Below are 16,624 nucleotides of genomic sequence, written 5' to 3' on the forward strand. Positions count from 1 at the left end.
AGCCCTTTTGGAACCAATCTTCGGGCTTTCGTCGGCTACCCAGGTTAAAAAAGAACCTCTCTTCCTTCTTTGTAAAACCTATACTGAAGTACAACTTAAAGCACTCCACAGATCTCATTTTAAGATGCAGAGTTGTTCTCTCATGAAATTACATCTTTACTATTGTAAAATTATGACTTTATTCTATTAATATTGCAAGTTATTATAAAAATACGACTTTATTCTCGTAATATTACGAGTTTTTTTCTCGTAAAATTACAACTTTATTCTCGTAATATTACGAGTTTTTTTTTTCTTGTAAAAAAAAAAAGTACGACTTTATTCTCGTAATATTATGACTTTATTCTCGAAGTCTTAAAAAAAACTCATTGTGGCCCTAAAACGCTGTAGTAAATTAACTCAATATTTGTGGCACTTACAGTAGTGTTCAGAATAATAGTAGTGCTATGTGACTAAAAATATTAATCCAGGTTTTGAGTATATTTCTTATTGTTACATGGGAAACAAGGTACCAGTAGATTCAGTAGATTCTCACAAATCCAACAAGACCCAGGATTCATGATATGCACACTCTTAAGGCTATGAAATTGGGCTATTAGTAAAAAAAAAAAGTAGAAAAGGGGGTGTTCACAATAATAGTAGCATCTGCGGTTGACGCTACAAACTCAAAACTATTATGTTCAAACTGCTTTTTTAGCAATCCGGTGAATCACTAAACAAGTATTTAGTTGTATAACCACAGTTTTTCATGATTTCTTCACATCTGCGAGGCATTAATTTTGTTGGTTTGGAACCAAGATTTTGCTTGTTTACTAATGTGCTTGGGGTCATTGTCTTGTTGAAACACCCATTTCAAGGGCATGTCCTCTTCAGCATAAGGCAACATGACCTCAAGTATTTTGACATATCCAAACTGATCCATGATACCTGGTATGCAATATATAGGTCCAACACCATAGTAGGAGAAACATGCCCATATCATGATGCTTGCACCACCATGCTTCACTGTCTTCACTGTGAACTGTGGCTTGAATTCAGAGTTTGGGCGTCATCTCACAAACTGTCTGCAGCCCTTGGACCCAAAAAGAACAATTTTACTCTCATCAGTCCACAGAATATTCCTCCATTTCTCTTTAGGCCAGTTGATGTGTTCTTTGGCAAATTGTAACCTCTTCTGCACATGTGTTTTATTTAACGGAGGGACTTTGCGGGGGATTCTTGCAAATAAATTAGCTTCACACAGGTGTCTTCTAACTGTCCCAGCACTTACAGGTAACTCCAGACTGTCTTTGATCATCCTGGAACTGATCAATGGGTGAGCCTTTGCCATTCTGGTTATTCTTCTATCCATTTTGATGGTTGTTTTCCGTTTTCTTCCACGCGTCTGTTTTTTTTTTGTCCATTTTAAGTTTTCCCCTCTCCAATCAACTTTTTAATCAAACTGCGCTGTTCATCTGAACAATGTCTTCTTGAATGTCCCATTTTCCTCAGGCTTTCAAAGAGAAAAGCATGTTCAACAGGTGCTGGCTTCATCCTTAAATAGGGGACACCTGATTCACACCTGTTTGTTCAACAAAATTGACCAACTCACTGACTGAATACCACACTACTATTATTGTGAACATCCCCTTTTCTACTTTTTTTTACTAATAGCCCAATTTCATAGCCTTAAGAGTGCATATCATGAATGCTTGGTCTTGTTGGATTTGTGAGAATCTACTGGTACCTTGTTTCCTATGTAACAATAACAAATATACTCAAAACCTGGATTAATCTTTAGTCACGTAGCACTACTATTATTCTGAACACTACTGTATTTGCCATAATAATAGCAACTCCTGGCCAAGTTGTTCAGTCAGTTATTTAGTAGGATAATTGTTTCTGCTCTTAATTTTATATTTGTGTGTTAATCCTATGCATATCACACTGACAGTTTTGCACTCTCTATTATGAAAAGGTCATCAGCACAAATTATAAATGTTGTAGATAAGGCTTTCCCATCAGAATTAATGAAACACGTAAGGGCTGTACACTGCAGGCAGCAGCTCATAACTGTTTGCCATAGTCTGTATTTCCTAACTTAATGATACGACTGTAACTTTTTAATCACCTCTTTCTGCATCACTCATTGCCCCACGCTCTGCCTCGTTTCCTCCTCCACCCCTCAGTGTAGAGAAGTGCCGGTATATGGACTCTAAGATGAAGCCTCTCTGGATCGTTTACAACAACAGACTGCTTAGTGGAGACACCCTGGGCATCATTTTCAAGAATGGAGACGGTAGGAAAAAAAAGTGTGGGTGGAAAGAGGACATGAAGAGTTGAAGCATGTACCACTCGTGACAAAGTTGTTCCTAAAACACATTTTCAGTCAAGACTACTCTTTCTCCACCTTGCAAACTTGTTCTTCTAGATCTAAGGCAAGATATGTTGACTCTCCAGATTTTGAGACTAATGGATCTGCTCTGGAAAGAGGCTAATCTTGATCTCAGGTGAACATTTTATGCCTTTGCGTGTACATTACAGATGTATAGGGTGTCTCAAAAAATGTACCCAAAAGTATTTTGACAGCACAGAACCACCAATCAATATTATAAGACATTTTCTGCATGACCATGTGGCCAAAGCATGTAATTTTTCTCCCCAATGAACAGTTTTTAATTTCTTTCCTTTTTGATGTTTTAACCCTTTATCTTTTACACCACATGATCAATGTAACCTCCTCGTATAAAGTCTCCGAAGAAACAAATCATCCGTCTCCAGTTAACCACCTAGCAAATTCAAGTCTCCTTGCCATTTTCTGGGGGAGTTAATTCGCTCTGAGACTGAATTTTGTATGGACAGAGATGCAAATCATCCCTTAGGATGCGTTACACAGAACGCGACGATTTTTGTTCTCTAAATTAGGGTCAACTGCAGCATTTTTCCTGGGCTTCAATGTCTTGCAGAACAAACTTTAGGGTTCCTGAAATGAGAAAAACAGCATTATTTCCCATTAAAACCATTTCCTGGTGTTCATATTTCAGAGTACTTTTAGGTACTTTTTTTTTTTGAGACACCCTATACTTGTCATGCAGCATCAAGCTTGCCCTTGTTCTTTGTAAGGAAGTTATAGAAAGGTATCATAGAATAGATAGGACTCCATTTTGCCCCCCTGCTTGATGCAGTGCAGAATAGGAATATTTTTAAGCCATTTGTTAAGTTCTTATGTTGTGGTTTCTGTGCCCCTCTTTGCAGGATTGTACCATATGGTTGCTTGGCAACAGGTAACCAAACAGGGTTGATTGAAGTTGTGTCATCAGCAGACACAATTGCAAACATCCAACTGACAAACAGTAACGTAGTTGCAACAGCTGCCTTCAACAAGGATGCGTTGCTCAACTGGCTCAAAGAGAGAAACTCTGGGTAAATCCACTTTAGGGTCTATAGACTAACTGTATGAACCTTTGCACTGTTGCCATTTGGCATTTTTGTAGAGGAGGGAATCCTATAAAAACCATTTATGTTGTGCTGCATGTCATGTCTTCACAGTGATGCTCTTGAACGAGCCATCGGGGAATTCACTTTGTCGTGTGCAGGCTACTGTGTAGCCACCTACGTCCTCGGCATAGGAGATCGGCATAGTGACAACATCATGGTCCGAAGTACTGGCCAGGTTGAGCAGACTATGCATATTTAGGAGAAGGCACAAACAATTTGACTATTTACAATAATTAGGAGGGATGTCTCTAACCGATCACAGTAATCAGAATCAGGCCCAATCAAAACATTTTATTAAATGCGAGTCAAAGCTCAGTCTGCATTCTCTCACGCCGCTTCATTAAACACTGTACTCATGGAGCCAACAGCCACTGTTCTGTCAGTGCTTGGTGCTAGCTCTTCACCAGTGCATGATATACATTTTAAAAACATATTTATGATCTCTTTCGCTTCTAATAGGCAGCACATCTATTTTAGTCACATAGATTAGTTTGCATTCCATCTTGTTTCACTTCCTAAGCATGATGCAAATAGTCATTCTGCTTTCTGTTCATTTGTCAACAGCACCACGGTGTACATTTTAAAAGCATATTTTCCACACTCCTTTGTTTCACATCTGCACACAAGTTGCGTCTTATGGCTGGTGTATGTGATACGCTCCTTATCAGCCATTCAGGTAGCGCTTTTCACATGAAAATGTTTTTTCCTCATCTTGTCTGTGTTTTCATCCAGCTAACAGGCACTTATAAGGGCCTGCACCCAGAAGGGTGAGGAGTCTGACACTTTCACCCACCCACACCAAGCTGGTGCCTCGTTGAATGAGACATTCTATTCATTGAATTATTGCGTTCAAATAGACTATTAAATACTGAACATTCTGTTGATTGAAAGAAAGTATATTCTTAATATTGAACTCACATTTATTATTTGTAACAACTAAAACATAGCCACCAGTCTGTTCAGTTAATATTCCTCTGAGTGTTATAGTTTTACTACTACAATGAAGCACTAAGTGGAACTGATGAGCCATGTAAAAAAACGTTTTTTAACATTTCTCAAGAATGTTGTTTTGACTCACTGGGTGCAATGTTGAGAAATGTTGGCTTCTCAGAATGCAAAAGGGTGAGAACCATGCTCTACTTTTTCTTGGTCAGACTCAAAACATCTCAATCGCCCCTCATAGTTCATAACTTTAATGTGCTTGTAGTGTGCTCTGCATATGTAATATCTGCATCGGTCTCTTTTTGGTTTTCCCTTTTCCACATTGCATACTAATGGATGTTTTTTTGTCAGCTCTTCCACATAGACTTTGGCCACATCCTCGGCAACTTCAAGTCCAAGTTTGGCATCAAACGGGAGCGTGTGCCATTTATCCTCACACATGACTTTATCCATGTCATACAGCAGGGCAAGACGGGTTACACTGAAAAATTTAGCAGGTTTGTTCCCATTTGCCTTATGTATTCATTGGTTTTACATATTTTCTCATGTATTGCCAAGTACTATTCATTTTCAAGTATAGGTACAATACAGCTCGGTTTATGTAATAGTTTAATTAGACTGTACATATTTAACATTCATTTGACATCGCCTGTTTTGAAATTGTCACCAACTTTTATGCAAATTCTACAAGAACTAGCCTAAAAGTAACCAGAACTACCAGTAGAGGGCAGTGTAGACTCATTAGTAGGTCATGGCTGCTGCACGTCAGACCCTCCAGAAATTTGTGATACAATACATATGTACATATAGAGAGATGGATATCTCTATGGCCCTATGTAGTCCTGTATACGCCACTCGCCCATGACTGCTGGGACAAGCCCCAACACCTATGCATAACTTTATTTACTTTTTTGGCACACTGCTCTCATATACCACCAGCTGGCAGTAGCGACACAGGCACAGATGAAAGCCTTTTGACTGCAAAGTTCACTTAAAGCACTATGGCTCATTTTCCAGCATCGTTATCCACTTTACATTGATGTTAATTGAACATCATCATTAATGTCACTGCATATGAATGTATATAGCATAAGATCTGGATCTTTGAAATGTCTCCACTAATTTTCATATTCATGGAATCTGCATGGCTGTTTCAGCCCTGCGATAGACTGGCAGCCTGCCCAGGGTGTACCCTGTCTCGCACCCAGTGACTGCTGGGACAGCTCCAGCACCACCACCCCCCACATGACCCTTAATTGGAATAAGTGGGGTTTAGAAAATGGATGGGTAGTTGATTGACAGACTGCTTCAAATTTAGCAAGTTACTTTTTGAAAAATATGTATGTTGGAGGGATGGAGTTAGAAATGATATGTTGATGGTGTCATCACCAAATAATCATGGTATATAATCCACTTGATGAGATTGAGTATGGCAGTAAATTTTCTGGAGATTTGGAGATTACAACACATTCAAGGTTGAGAATTGCCAAAGTAATAATTATACTTAAAGTAGTGAAGATGAGGCAAAACTATATGAAGGACAACAGTACACTAAAACTGTCTCAGAAAAGCAGCTTGCCCTTATGCTTTTAAGTTATAGTCAGGTCCATAAGCATTTGGGACAGTTGTTTCAGAAATGTCCAATAAATTATAACCCTAGTTTAAATCTGAATAGATGTGATATTTTAATCTTGCAGATTAGATTTTATTCTTTCTCTAAATGGCTTGATGTTAGAAACAGAGGATACATGGAAGTATTCTGGAAAGCATTTTGCAGCTATGTGCATGAAAGATGATTGTGTAGGTGGACTTTTCAGTGAGTCTGTGCACAGTGAGTCACTGAGCATCGTGAAACACAAGTGTTTTTCATCCATTATCAGCAGTGAATGAACATCCCAATATAGCACAGCTATTGTTACGCAGCTGCTGTTGCACAAAAGTTGTAATGTGCGCCCCTTCAATATGCAGTTTTCAAAATGCTTAACATTATCAGTCATTGATGCTCATTTCATGTTTTACTTCAGTTTTGTAGCTTAAAAACTGAGTCAAAGAAAATGAGAATCCGTTCTGATTCAAGTCTGGACTGGCTTTACCCACAGGAATCAGTCTTGTTAGGGTTGCTCTTTTTTGCAGTCTCCTCCAACTTCAGTTTCTTCAACTTCAGTGGAAATTTGATTTGCAGCAAGCATCAAGACATATTCAAATATAATAATATATTAAACAGAAAATTTTCACAACAAATAGACAAAAATAGTCCACAACAAATAGACAAAAATACTACTACCACAGTGAACAAATAAACAGTGGTGGGCACAGCTAACCAAAACATTTGCTTCAATAACTGTTAATACACTAACTGAAAAGTTATCTTTCATAAAGCTAAACCAATAAACCTAAAAAATTTAGCGGACGTTACAGATAAAAGCTAAACCGATAACTTTCAGTATTGACATCAGTACACTGGCAGGCAGCTACTGACACAACAAGTCAGCACTTCTCTCAGATCAGCCTTCTCGAGGCAAAATAGACCTGGTGACCAGAGAGAAAGGAAAGGAGGGAGAAAAACTATTTGTAACACCATACAGACCTACTGGCGTATTACTGGAGTCATGCACAGGCATACAGTTTTGACTTATGGTTAAAATTTTAAACAAATTCTGGACAAGTTATTGAAGTTAATGTCACTGTCATTTTACAAAGTAAAAATATCAGCTATATGTTTTAGTTTTAAAGTAATGCACTAACTTTGAAGGTTTTAGCGTTTAGACACAAATACATTTTTAATTGTTTTTTGTGTGAAGCACCTTGAGACAATTTTATCATGAATTGGTGCTATATAAATTAATAAACTTGAAATTTGTTTTGTTGCTGCACAGTGGGTCTGGTTCATTAAAACGTTGCCCTCTTTGGGGATAGAGGTTCATTGTCCTTGGCGGCATGCGGCCATGTGATAATTGCACCCTGTAGCTTGTACAGAACTCTGAACATGGTATAAACATGAAGGTACTTTTTACATAAGATCATATTACCATTGTCTGAAGTGTTACCTAAAACCATGTTACACTGTTTGTGGTGGGAGCAGATAAGAACATTATTTGTGAAAAGATCTATTTACTTCTTGGAGTGTGGAAGTGTTAAATTCACATAGCACTGGTGAAAGTTTTGATTAGCTATGCAAACTGCATTTATATGGTTAAAAGCATGAGTTGTAACTGAATCTGTGTTGGTCTTGTAGTTTCCGTCAGTACTGTGAGGATGCTTATCTAATCTTGAGGAAGAATGGGAACCTCTTCATAACACTGTTTGCCCTCATGCTCACAGCCGGGCTGCCCGAACTGACATCGGTGAAAGACATCCAGTATCTGAAGGTATTACACGTTCATGTAAACATCATAAAAATACATATCAAAGCAGTGGTGGGCACAGTTCCGCTAATTATCAAAGCTAACTTTTTTGTAAGCATTGTTGAAGTTGGCTTTCCAGCTAACTTCAAAAACCATCAGCGGACCAGTTAGCTTCCGATAACTTTTAGACTGCTAACATTTTTTTATTTTTTTTTTTTACATACAGTGAAAAACATTTATAAACCCTGTTGGCTCCTGTCTGCTATGTACAGTTGTATGCAAAAGTTTGGGCACCCCTGATGATTTCCATGGTTTTCCTTTATAAATCATTGGTTGTTTGGATCAGCAATTTAAGTTAAATATATAGCAGACAAACACAGTGATACTTGAGAAGTGAAATGAAGTTTCTAGGATTTACAGCACGTGTGCAATAATTATTTAACCAAAATTGGGCAGGTGCATAAATTTGGGCACCTTTGTCATTTTATTGATTTGGAACATAAAATTGGTTTGGTAAGCTCATTGACCCTTGACTTCACAGGTGAATCCAATCATGAGAAAGGGTATTTAAGGTGGCCATTTGGAAATGTTTCCCCTATTTCCATCTCTTCTAATGAGTGGCACCATGGGAGCCTCTAAAGAACTCTCAAATGACCTGAAAACAAAGATTGTTAAACATCTTGGTTTAGGGGAAGGACTGTCGCGGCTCGTCTTTAGTCTTCTCAGGATGTCGTCTTTTAGATAACACAAACTAATTGCAAGTGATATGCTAGAAAATGACACAACACTTTAGAATAATTCAGCCTTAAGCAAGATAAAATGCACAGAGTTTTTAAGTTTATTTAAGCCTTCGACACAAAGCTTAGACAAACTGAGTCCTCTAGAGAGACTGAATATGACAACCGCGCTCGTCTATTTATTGGAGACCCGCGGGCATTGCTCCTCCTTCGACTTTTTTATTTATTTCATTCCCAAGACATGGTTTTCTATTGGAAGCGTCCTCTAGTGAACCCTAAGCAGGTGTTAGGCCATTATTTCAATGTGACAAACGCTCCCATTAAAACATGGATTTACAACTGATTTTTTTAAAAGACCTTCAGCCACAGGTGCAGCTGGCCTGAGGCCCCCTCCGCACGTGGCCTCAGCCACACGTGCAGCTGGCCTGAGGCCCCCGCACGTGGCCTGCGGGAAAGCACCTAAAAGGCCTTGGAAAGCCCCTGACAGACTAAATGACTAATAAAGCCCTTTTTTTGGGTTGAACACCTGCTAGTTCAACCAGAGGACATACAGTTCGGATCAGGACACTTGACAGTTCATCACAGTTCAAATATGGACCTAAAAATTCTTCTACAGATACAAAAAGCTAGCTGAGATTTCAGCTGTCAGTTTCCACTGTGAGGAACATAGTGAGGAAATGGAAGACCACAGGCATAGTACTAATTAAGGCCCGAAGTGGCAGGCCAAGAAAAATATAAGCTGAAGCAATGGATGGTGAGAACAGTCATTGTCAACCCACAGACCTGCTCCAAGGACCTACAGCATGATCTTGCTGCAGATAGTGTCTCTGCATCATTCAACTATACAGCGCACTTTGCACAAGGAGATGCTGTAATGCAGAGGAAGTCTTTTCTGCATACACGCCACAAATGGAGTCGCTTGAGGTATGCTGAAGCACATTTGGACAAGCCAGCTTCATTTTGGAATAAGGTGCTGTGGACTGATGAAACTAAAATTGAGTTTTTTGGACATAACAAAGGGCGGTATGCATGGCTGAAAAAGAACACAGCATTCCAAGAAAAACACTTGCTAACTACAGTAAAATTTGGAGGTGGTTGCATCATGCAGTGGGACTGTGTGGCCAGTGCAGGTACTACGAATCTTGTTAGAGTTGAGGGTCACATGGATTCCAGTCAATATCAGCAGATTCTTGAGAACAATGTTCATGAATCAATGCCAAAGTTGAAGTTGTGCCGGGGCTGGATCTTTCAACAAGTCAATGACCCTAAACACTGCTCAAAATCTACTAAGGCGTTCATCCAGAGGAACAAGTACAACACTCTGAATGGCCATCTCATTCCCTTGACCTGAATATTATTGAAAATCTATGGTGTGATTTTAAGCAGGCTGCCCATGCTCAGAAACCAACAAACCTGAGACGTTTTGTAAAGAAGAATGGTCCAAAATACCTGCAACCAGAATCCAGACTCTCATTGGAAGCTATTGGAAGCATTTAGGAGTGGGCTTCATAGATAATTGGCAAAGCTTCTGGGGAAAACCTGGTCTTGTTAGGAGAGACGGCATCCATCCCACTTTGGATGGAGCAGCTCTCATTTCTAGAAATCTGGCCAATTTTCTTAAATCCTCCAAACCGTGACTATCCAGGGTTGGGACCAGGAAGCAGAGTTGTAGTCTTACACACCTCTCTGCAGCTTCTCTCCCCCTGCCATCCCCTCATTACCCCATCCCCGTAGAGACGGTGCCTGCTCCCAGACCACCAACAACCAGTAAAAATCTATTTAAGCAAAAAAATTCAAAAAGAAAAAATAATATAGCACCTTCAACTGCACCACAGACTAAAACAGTTAAATGTGGTCTATTAAACATTAGGTCTCTCTCTTCTAAGTCCCTGTTGGTAAATGATATAATAATTGATCAACATATTGATTTATTCTGCCTTACAGAAACCTGGTTACAGCAGGATGAATGTTAGTTTAAATGAGTCAACACCCCCGAGTCACACTAACTGTCAGAATGCTCGTAGCACGGGCCGAGGTGGAGGATTAGCAGCAATCTTCCATTCCAGCTTATTAATTAATCAAAAACCCAGACAGAGCTTTAATTCATTTGAAAGCTTGACTCTTAGTCTTGTCCATCCAAATTGGAAGTCCCAAAAACCAGTTTTATTTGTTATTATCTATCGTCCACCTGGTTGTTACTGTGAGTTTCTCTGTGAATTTTCAGACCTTTTGTCTGACTTGGTGCTTAGCTCAGATAAGATAATTATAGTGGGCGATTTTAACATCCACACAGATGCTGAGAATGACAGCCTCAACACTGCATTTAATCTATTATTAGACTCTATTGGCTTTGCTCAAAAAGTAAATGAGTCCACCCACCACTTTAATCATATCTTAGATCTTGTTCTGACTTATGGTATGGAAATAGAAGACTTAACAGTATTCCCTGAAAACTCCCTTCTGTCTGATCATTTCTTAATAACATTTACATTTACTCTGATGGACTACCCAGCAGTGGGGAATAAGTTTCATTACACTAGAAGTCTTTCAGAAAGCACTGTAACTAGGTTTAAGGATATGATTCCTTCTTTATGTTCTCTAATGCCATATACCAACACAGTGCAGAGTAGCTACCTAAACTCTGTGAGATAGAGTATCTCGTCAATAGTTTTACATCCTCATTGAAGACAACTTTGGATGCTGTAGCTCCTCTGAAAAAGAGAGCTTTAAGTCAGAAGTGCCTGACTCCGTGGTATAACTCACAAACTCGTAGCTTAAAGCAGATAACCCGTAAGTTGGAGAGGAAATGGCGTCTCACTAATTTAGAAGATCTTCACTTAGCCTGGAAAAAGAGTCTGTTGCTCTATAAAAAAAGCCCTCCGTAAAGCTAGGACATCTTTCTACTCATCACTAATTGAAGAAAATAAGAACCCCAGGTTTCTTTTCAGCACTGTAGCCAGGCTGACAGAGTCAGAGCTCTATTGAGCTGAGTATTCCATTAACTTTAACTAGTAATGACTTCATGACTTTCTTTGCTAACAAAATTTTAACTATTACAGAAAAAATTACTCATAACCATCCCAAAGACGTATCGTTATCTTTGGCTGCTTTCAGTGATGCCGGTATTTGGTTAGACTCTTTCTCTCAGATTGTTCTGTCTGAGTTATTTTCATTAGTTACTTCATCCAAACCATCAACATGTCTATTAGACCCCATTCCTACCAGGCTGCTCAGCTAAACTGCAGGATTGTCTTACAGACATAAAGACATGGATGACCTCTAATTTCCTGCTTTTAAACTCGGATAAAACTGAAGTTATTGTACTTGGCCCCACAAATCTTAGAAACATGGTGTCTAACCAGATCCTTACTCTGGATGGCATTACCCTGACCTCTAGTAATACTGTGAGAAATCTTGGAGTCATTTTTGATCAGGATATGTCATTCAAAGCGCATATTAAACAAATATGTAGGACTGCTTTTTTGCATTTACGCAATATCTCTAAAATTAGAAAGGTCTTGTCTCAGAGTGATGCTGAAAAACTAATTCATGCATTTATTTCCTCTAGGCTGGACTATTGTAATTCATTATTATCAGGTTGTCCTAAATGTTCCCTAAAAAGCCTTAAGTTAATTCAAAATGCTGCAGCTAGAGTACTAACGGGGACTAGAAGGAGAGAGCATATCTCACCCATATTGGCCTCTCTTCATTGGCTTCCTGTTAATTCTAGAATAGAATTTAAAATTCTTCTTCTTACTTATAAGGTTTTGAATAATCAGGTCCCATCTTATCTTAGGGACCTCGTAGTACCATATCACCCCAATAGAGCGCTTCGCTCTCAGACTGCAGGCTTACTTGTAGTTCCTAGGGTTTGTAAGAGTAGAATGGGAGGCAGAGCCTTCAGCTTTCAGGCTCCTCTCCTGTGGAACCAGCTCCCAATTCAGATCAGGGAGACAGACACCCTCTCTACTTTTAAGATTAGGCTTAAAACTTTCCTTTTTGCTAAAGCTTATAGTTAGGGCTGGATCGGTTGACCCTGAACCATCCCTTAGTTATGAGACTGCTGGGGGGTTCCCATGATGCACTGTTTCTTTCTCTTTGCTCTGTATGCACCACTCTGCATTTAATCATTAGTGATCGATCTCTGCTTGTCTTTTTCCTGGTTCTCTCCCTCAGCCCCAACCAGTCCCAGCAGAAGACTGCCCCTCCCTGAGCCTGGTTCTGCTGGAGGTTTCTTCCTGTTAAAAGGGAGTTTTTCCTTCCCACTGTAGCCAAGTGCTTGCTCACAGGGGGTCGTTTTGACCGTTGGGGTTTTACATAATTATTGTATGGCCTTGCCTTACAATATAAAGCGCCTTGGGGCAACTGTTTGTTGTGATTTGGCGCTATATAAAAAAAAATTGAGTGATTGATTTAGAGGCTGTTATTTCTGCAAAATGAGGATGTACTAAATACTGATGTATTTTTATTTTTTTTTTCTGTTGGGGTGCCCAAATTTATGCACCTGCCTAATTTTGTTTAAAGAAATATTGCACACATTCTGTAAATCCTATGAACTTCATTTCACTTCTAAAATATCACTGTTTGTCTGCTATATGATATATTTAACTGAAATTGCTGATCCAAACAACCAATGATTTATAAAGGAAAATCATGGAAATCATCAGGGGTGCCCAAACATTTGCATACACCTATATTTTGCAGCAGTGAGGCAGTTAAGAGGAGCTGAGCTCAACTCTACCCCAGCAGAAGGGGCCAGGTCGCCAAGCTGCTACAGGGGGAAAAAAACAAAAGTCATTACCCTTTACAGCATACAACGGTCCTGCCATGAGGCTGAAGTCCTCAAAAGAAAAGCAGGTTTGACTTATGGTTTTGATTTATAAACCAAATTAATCCAGATAGTTTAATGACATTAATGTCAACTCTGTCATTTGAACAAAGTGAAAATATACACACCTTTTAATTTTAAAATAATGCACTAATTCTGAAGTTTTGAACATATTAACACACACAGATGCCAAACTGCATTATGGGTAAACTGACTCGCAGTGGTCAGTGTAGTTTGGTTTCAGCACTCAACAAACTTGATTTGCTGTCAAGCAGTGCTCTGTTCAATACGCCGCACATGGGCTTCAACATGTCACACCAAGATGCAATGTGGTATCCATTTTTTCATGGAAATTACATGATTGAGCAAATGTTATAGTGTGGAAGGTGAAAGATGATCCTAAACGTGTAATACTAAGTACTGTAGTACTAAGTACCAAATACAAGTCACCTTATCCTACACATGAAGCACCTATGGAATAATAAGGTTCCGTTGGTAAGCACCTTTAAGATATAGCCAAAACGTTCAGAAGAATTTTCTCCTTATTCATATGCAACAGTCAATGTATTTTCTGGAGTTCTGATTGTCACTTTATTCTCATTTTTCCTTTTTTTCATTTACTAGTTTTGTAGGCCGTGTAACATATATGCCAAGTGTTACTAATATAACACAAAATTACACATTCATTATTATTATTAACAATAATAACCATTTAAAGTTGGATTCAAAATAGTAGCAGTGTTTATTTGTATATGTGTGTGTGTGTGTATATGTGTGTATGTGTGTGTGTGTGTGTGTGTGTCACAACAAATCCATAAATGCATAAAGAGGTGGAACATGGGCAGCTCAGTGTATGAGAAACAAAGTCAAAACATGCCCCCATCTTCCAGTCTGAACCAGCTAAGCTAACAGGCTAACTTCAGTTGGGGTTTGGGGAGCGCGTGGTGGTTCTCATAACTATTTGCTTTGGTGTTGGCATCAAAAGCTTGACCCTGATTTGTTCCTCACTTCAAAATGTCCTCCATTTTCAGGATTCTCTGGCTCTGGGTAAGACGGACGATGAAGCACTGAAGCAGTTTCGCCATAAGTTTGACGAAGCCCTCCGGGAGAGCTGGACAACCAAAGTCAACTGGATGGCCCATAATGTGGCCAAAGACAACCGCTCCTAGAGTAGCTTTGAACTTTTAAGGTCAGCGGTCACATGCCAAGTGGACATGGTGTAGTAGGACAGAGTGCAATGGGCAGGATCTGCCAAGGAGACAGGGTGAACATCACCTTTACCTAAAGAAGGGAAATTGAGTAGAATGCTCCAAAAAATAGTCATCCCACTGTACTGTACATAAGGAGTAAAACTACTCTCCTAAAAAGTTCTCATACCTTGCACTCATATGTCCCAGTCTTTGCCTGACAGTGTACCTCCTGGAAAGAAATCTACATTCCTGGTCATGTGAGATTCATGTGGAGTCGTGATGCATAAAGTTGTTGCATGTTTTGCACAATATTAATGGAGTAAATAGCCAAAGGAATTGACTGGAACTGGCCACTCTAAACCTTTGGAAATGAAGCGTCACTACGTAGCGGGCCGAAGCACAAATGTTTTGGAGTGGTTCTACTTCATCTTGTGGACTTGAAGCTGTTTGCATATTTGGGCCTGGAAGAGGCACAGTCTGAGCATCCAGTCCTGTATTGAATGACACAGTACAGCAGGAAAAAGCATCTGATTCCCCCCTGTCCCGTGATGTAAAATAACCACAATGTGTGCATAACATCTTCAGGAGGCATGTTATTGGGGTATTTTCCTCCTGCTGCTTCAATGTGTGCCTCTAAACTGCAGTAAGATTGTATGTATGTATGTGTGTGTGTGTGTATATATATATATATATATATATATATATATATATTTTTTTTTTTTTTTTTAAGTATTCCTCAATAGCCTATTTACGTGCCAGACTACTAGTCCTGAAATGGTGACGACAGAGTGGTGGCGGAAAAACATGGCCTGAGCCTTTTGGTCCAATGCTTGAATCTCATTTATCATTTGGACCATTTAACACTGGATCCTCCCTGCAGAAAGACATACATGAAATGTCTTTTTTTTTTTTTTTCTTTCTCAATTACAGTGACTTGCAAAAGTATTCAGCCCCTTGGTATTTCATGCATTTTAATTTGTTTATGGCATTTCAAATGCAAAAAATAAATCAGGCTTCGCAATATAAAAATTTCTAAAATTATCTTCCTTGGACTCAAACTGAAAGTAAATCTCGACAACTTGATAGAAATTAATTAAAAATTTAAAAGCCAAGATGATGGGTTGCATAAGTAATCAGCCCCTTTGGTATAATACCTGGAAATAATCAGTTTAATTGCCAGTTTTCTTCAGACAAGTCAGGAGATGGATACATCAACATTTCCAAGTCACTGAATGTCTTGAACTTTATTTACATCAGTTATGAAGAAATACACACAGTATGGCACTCTATGGTAAATCTGTGTGAAGTAGACAGTTCTCAAAAACTGAGTGACTGTGCAAGAAGAAGAGTGAGGAAAGCCACCAAGACACCCAGACAACCCAGAAGACGTTATAGGCTTCTGTGGCTGTGATTGGAGAAATTGTGCATAGTGCATGTTCTGCATTTTGTATCCCCAGTTATACAGCTTCATGATGAAGTGGTACAGAGGAGGACTTTTTCACCAAAACATCAAATCTAGGCTTGCATCTCAGCTGTACCGTCTGGCAAATTGTAGCTGAACATTCAAGTCTTCTTCTTAATAAAACCCTTCTCTGTACCACTTCATCATGAAGCTGTATAACTGGGGATACAAAATGCAAAACAGGCACTATGCACAATTTCTCCAATCACAGCCACAGAAGCCTGTAACAACTTCTTGGTTGTCTTGGTGGCTTTCCTCACTCTTCTCCTTCTTGTACAGTCACTCAGTTTTTGAGAACTGTCTACTCCACACAGATTTACCATAGAGTGCCATATTGTTTGTATTTCTTCATAGCTGATGTAAATAAAGTTCAAGACATATTCAGTGACTTGGAAATGTTCATGTATCCATCCCCTGACTTGTCTGAAGAAAATTAAACAGATTATTTCCAGGTATTATACCAAAGGGGCTGATTACTTATGCAACCCATCATCTTGGCTTTTATATTTTCAATTAATTTATATCAAGTTGTAGAGGTTTACATTCAGTTTGAGTCTAAGGAAGCTAATTTTAGAAGTTTTTATATTGAGAAGCCTGATTTACTTTATGTATTTGAAGTGGCATAAATAAATTAAAATGCATGA

General features: G+C 39.0%; 1 protein-coding gene across 1 annotated transcript in view; it reads left to right on the forward strand.

Annotated features, from left to right (window-relative positions):
* The window catches only part of pik3cb (phosphatidylinositol-4,5-bisphosphate 3-kinase, catalytic subunit beta), a 146,576-nt gene extending 131,519 nt beyond the window's left edge, over positions 1–15,057 (forward strand). The window contains 7 exon segments of the mRNA XM_034167844.1: positions 2,169–2,278; positions 2,411–2,489; positions 3,235–3,402; positions 3,529–3,652; positions 4,771–4,916; positions 7,655–7,787; positions 14,360–15,057. Of these exon segments, the coding sequence (XP_034023735.1) occupies positions 2,169–2,278; positions 2,411–2,489; positions 3,235–3,402; positions 3,529–3,652; positions 4,771–4,916; positions 7,655–7,787; positions 14,360–14,497 (898 nt within the window). The 3' untranslated portion in view covers positions 14,498–15,057.
* Positions 15,058–16,624: the final 1,567 nt, after the last annotated feature.

This window comes from Thalassophryne amazonica, chromosome 4, assembly GCF_902500255.1.
Source record: "Thalassophryne amazonica chromosome 4, fThaAma1.1, whole genome shotgun sequence".
Lineage (NCBI taxonomy): Eukaryota > Metazoa > Chordata > Actinopteri > Batrachoidiformes > Batrachoididae > Thalassophryne > Thalassophryne amazonica.